At 37.9% G+C, this 4,879-nt stretch overlaps 1 protein-coding gene across 1 annotated transcript; it reads left to right on the top strand.

The window, feature by feature from the left end:
• Positions 1–748: 748 nt before the first annotated feature.
• LOC122539341 (relaxin-3-like) lies at positions 749–4,285 on the top strand. Its single transcript, XM_043674079.1, has 2 exons — positions 749–2,013; positions 3,747–4,285. Exons 1-2 carry the CDS (start codon positions 1,830–1,832, stop codon positions 4,091–4,093), a joined length of 531 nt encoding a protein of 176 aa, XP_043530014.1. The 5' UTR covers positions 749–1,829; the 3' UTR covers positions 4,094–4,285.
• Positions 4,286–4,879: the final 594 nt, after the last annotated feature.

Raw genomic sequence — 4,879 nt, 5'->3', positions numbered from 1 at the left:
CACACTTGCAAAGCACACAGCACAGCATTTAAAACTAGATGTGATTAATGGTTTGACAACATTTGTTAAATAATCCTGAGTGTATGAAGAATTAACCTGACCACCAAATTATAATTTTAAGTCAGATACAGAATGGCAAATATGTGTACACTGGATAGTAAATATATCATTACACAAGATCCTGGTATTTGTAAACATGTAGAACATGTACACAAATCCGTTCCTCGGGGCAAAGTCGTGATCATCAGAGACAACCTTCCTGGTCTAAAATTTAAACAAAGCTTGGCATTTATTTGTCAGTCATCATTAATTAGTGCATACAACTGGGTAATGATTCAACTGGTCTTACTTCACTTGTCAATCCATCAGCATTTACACAGAATAAATATTGTTTTTCTTTTATGTCTGTATTTCTTGCAATTGTCATAATGACAGCAAGACAGAAAACTTAAAATGTACTTTTCAGCAATACATTGGAGTTTATTAATAGAAATATTAACTAGAAAAATAAATGTATAATTAACAATAAATATATGCAAGCAATGTTTATACACTGCAGAATACAATGTAGAGTTTTTTTAAAGACTCTTACAAAAAGGAGGATAAGATCACAAGGAATACACAATGTAGATTTTCTACAATAAGAATACAGACAACTATGAGCAGTTTTTGATTAATGGAGTAAAAAAGTGCAAGATTTACCAAACTTCTGTGTTAAACAAAAGTGAGCATTTACTTGATAGGGGAACCAGTAATAGACACAAAAATTTAAAATGGTCACTGAGTGCAAGGAGATAGGATGGAAACCATGATCATTTATGAGGAAAAGGTGCTGCATATTTGAACAGGGATTAGGTACAGGGTTACTAGGAGGTGTGCACTAGGGTTAGATTGGTACTGTGCCAGCAGTGAGCTGAAACCATGTCGTGACAATGGTAGAACAGGTTCCAAATCACGCTTTTATTATTCCTCTTATGATGTGAGCTGACATGTCAAATAACATTAAGAAGGATAAATAACAATATCAATAAATGGATCAAACATTGTCATCATCAACAGCTACCAACGCTCACGCGTTAAAAACATAGCAAGCAGAAGAGCATCAACATTATGAACTCCATATGGGGAAGTTCAAATGTGTGACTTTGACAAATTCACATTCAGGATGGAGGATGAGGTGTAGGTTTATGTAGAAATAGTGGAAGCACTAGAGTAATTTCTGAAAAACAAGTTAAAGAGCGATATTAATAAACGAGAGAGCAAGGAGGAGACAGGATTGGGATAAAAGGAAGTTTAATTCGAGAGATGGCGGAAGGTGTACATGAAATAAAAGATGAAAGCCGCAAGAAGACAAGAGCTGCATAGTCGATAAAACTGGGAAAACAAGAGAAAGTGAGATGAATTGAAAGGTTAAACTATTAGGAAAACTGGAAAATTAAAAGGCGGGTTCGAAGGATAACCAAGTGTTTGAGGGACAGGAGAAGATAAAGGCATTGCTGATCGATGCAGTTTCCGATCAGTCCCTCAATTCTAAATGTGACAGTGAGCCAAAGGGAGTGTATCTGCCAATCTTGCATGAACATCCCGAAGTCGTCAGAGGGAGAGAGGGAGGGATAAATGCTTCAAAAAAAAACGGCGGTGAGTCAGAGGGAAGGAGGAAAAACAGCTATATAAAGGGCAGCCGACCAGATGTGTAGAAGGTAGCGACAAGAGGGAGAGAGTCACTCCAATATTGACATCTTTCTCCCAACAGTCCGGTTATCAGCGAGAGAAACACAGCCCAGAGCTACCATTCCTGAGAAGCCCAGGCTCAACACTTGTGAGCTGAGATGAAGTGCCTGGTGTGTGTTCTGATCATCAACCTGTTGCTGACCTCCTTTCCCGTTTCTGTCCTGTCCCAGTCTTTGAGAAGTGGGGAATCGGGAATCAAGCTGTGCGGCCGCGAGTTCATCCGAGCGGTCATTTATACCTGTGGGGGTTCCCGCTGGAAGAGGCTTCTCGATAACCAGGACGGTGAGCATTCAATGAAAAACAAATCTTAATTGCTGCGTCCTTATCTAAAAAGCTGAGCGTTTTAAACAATATTGCATTTGGGAGGTATTTGCGGAGGCTCTGCTAAAGTCGGGAATCTAAGTGGTACGTGTATACTATCAAAACTGAAATAGTCATTTATGAAATGCCATTCTCCAAAATGTCACCTTGAGTGGAAATGATAAAATGTTGATTCCAACTTTACTTGCGAGAGCTTGCCCCTCTTATAGATTCTTATGCAGAAAGTGCATCGGTTCTGAACATGCCAGTAGAAATCACCGTCCAGTCTGTTTTGAGCTTGGGTAGAAACATTTACCGTACTAGATAAGTTCTGAAAAGCAGGTCAATGTGAGGACCGTTGTCAGCACAATTGATAGCAAAGGGCTGCTCTTTTCCAAGTGCTGCCTGACACTCATTCTCAGTCCTTATTTCAGCATTGGCAATAACTTTCTGGGAGGGAAGGACTAGTGCAGCTGTCAGGCGGCACTTACCGTTTATTTGAAATCACAGCGTTGTGAGAAATGTATGAGTTTTCCTGGGCAAATCAATCACCAAATATCCTGATCACATTTTAATGAAAGTTGTTAGTGCTTTAAATTGACAGTGGGATCTTTCAGTAAAGCCTGAACTATGATGACCGTATTCCTAACCGGGACAAAATTTAGGAGGAAAGCCATTGATATTGAGATTTCAATTTAAAATGGTACATATTTCCACTAGAACCTTATTCTATGAGCATTCTGCATGAGGCACTGGGAGCAGGAATGGGAAAGACCAAGAGAGCAGCTCTAATTGGTCAGCTGGTGGAAGACTAGCTGACTGTATGCAGGAGGAAGGTAGCGAAGAGAATATTGCTCCTGAACTTGGAAGGTGATGATGACCATGCAACCCTTGGCCCATAGTATACAATATAGTTAATTTACAATCGGTAATTATCAGTAGTCCACTTCCATCAACTAATACTGAGATGTCATCAGTTTGTATAAGTTATTTTCTGCTTAACTTCTTTCCAGAAAAGGATGCTAGAATTGGGGATAGAAAAGGATGGTGAGAGATATTTGAAGTGTTTGGCTGAGAAAAGACAACAAATTGGATTGGAGACACTATTGGAAGGAAGGAAGCTCTGATGTAGCCTGAATGCCAGGAGTCATGACTGACTCCCATTCAACAGGTAGCTAGCTACCAGATACAGTTAATCAGTGACTTATGTAATAAAAGAGCAGAATTGTCAACCATTAAGCAGGGAATAGAAACTTTCAAATCAAAACTACAAATATGAACTTCCCATTGGGAGGAGTGGGAGTGGCACTAGAGGAGGAAGGAGAAAAAAAGACTATATTTCAAGTTCTAGAAAATATTTACCTACTACCAACCAACAATGTTTACCTCAACATGTTAGAATCAGTAACATCTCTTATGCAGACTCCTCTTCAGATTGGACATTTATTCACTCGAGGTTTAATTATAATTTCTTTAACTTTCTTTGCAATGTAGGTCAAGTAGTGATTATCAAATTTGGGACCATTATTAATTATTTCTCTGACCATATGACCAATATATATTTAACAAACTATGTTTGAAGTCAAAATACACATTAAAGTAGAATGCTTTTGTGAGCCCAGGGACGAGAACATTTCTCTCAAACAAAAGAGAGCAGGAATTAGCCACATATGATACAAATACATATGTTATTAAACATATTATTTTTGTTCTAGATCCTTTCCAGATCTCAGCTGATAAAGATTACTCCAAGGAGATGGACAGCATGAGAAATCTTCAAAGAATCTTTGGCAGTGACAGAAACCAGGAAACCGAGCCATCTTATGCTGATCAAGTGTTTGACGAGTACAACAACCAGTATGATCAGGCACCAGGGGATTTCAGTGAGTACATTCGCCAGATTGATGGAGGCAGCAATAAAGACCACGCTTTTGCATCAACACTGGTGCAGCATCTACCCTGGGCCAGATCCATCAGGAAGAAAAGGGAAGCATCAACAGGAATGTCAAGCAAATGCTGCACTTACGGCTGCACCAAAAAAGATATCAGCATACTCTGCTGAAAACTGTACATCTCTATTTATAGAATATTCATACACATGAACTCTATTTCAGTGAGATTTCAAACCATGTAATCTATTAAAATCTCACAAATGTGGTATAAAGGAATCGTAACATACATGTAATTTCTAGTATGGTCTATGTGACAAGCTTGTGTTAGTGATTCTGAATCCCTTAAAACAAATTAAACCAATTGCAACTGTAAAGTTTCAACTCTTGATTCTTATAACAACTTTTTAAAATAGTTTCATTTATTCACAGTATTGAAACATATTTCCCAATGAATTCATGTGTTATCACTAACATTCATGCACAAATTCTAAAGTTGAGATTCAAAACTATCCGATCCAGGCACATTTATGAAGCAAATTTAACATAATCAAGACAATAGTAGCTGGAAATACGACAGTGTTATTTGTCATGATTTGATCCTGTTGGCAATATTCAACATTGCAGAATTTTCAAAATGTAATTCTGGTGCTTCTCTTTTATCAGCCCAACAATAACTTCAATTTATGTACCTCCTTTCATGAAATCAAAAGCATTATCAAATAACATGTTAAATGGGTTTACTTGTTACTTAACCACTAAAGCTTTCCTCTGTGTGAAGAATCACTCAATAAGTAAATTGAAACATTGTCATAAAGTTCCAATGCATCCAAAATTGCTGAACCTGATGATAGTACAACAATTATGACATAGCCTTTCTTAAAGCGAGATAAATTATGCCAAGTCTGATCACAAAAGCTGAGTCCATGGGCAAACATCAAAGTTTAGTGGCAGCATGG

The sequence above is a fragment of the Chiloscyllium plagiosum genome, chromosome 2 (genome assembly GCF_004010195.1).
Source record: "Chiloscyllium plagiosum isolate BGI_BamShark_2017 chromosome 2, ASM401019v2, whole genome shotgun sequence".
Taxonomy (NCBI): Eukaryota; Metazoa; Chordata; class Chondrichthyes; order Orectolobiformes; family Hemiscylliidae; genus Chiloscyllium; species Chiloscyllium plagiosum.
The sequence above is the reverse complement of the archived record's forward strand: the minus strand, read 5'-3'. Positions and strand labels throughout refer to the sequence as shown.

What these genes read in the sequence shown, in the direction of transcription:
- LOC122539341 (XM_043674079.1), top strand. Translation starts at nt 1,830, where the DNA reads ATGAAGTGCCTGGTGTGTGTTCTGATCATCAACCTGTTGCTGACCTCC. An exon ending in GCTTCTCGATAACCAGGACG is followed by an intron (nt 2,014 to 3,746) that starts GTGAGCATTCAA and finishes TTTTTGTTCTAG; the next exon opens with ATCCTTTCCAGATCTCAGCT.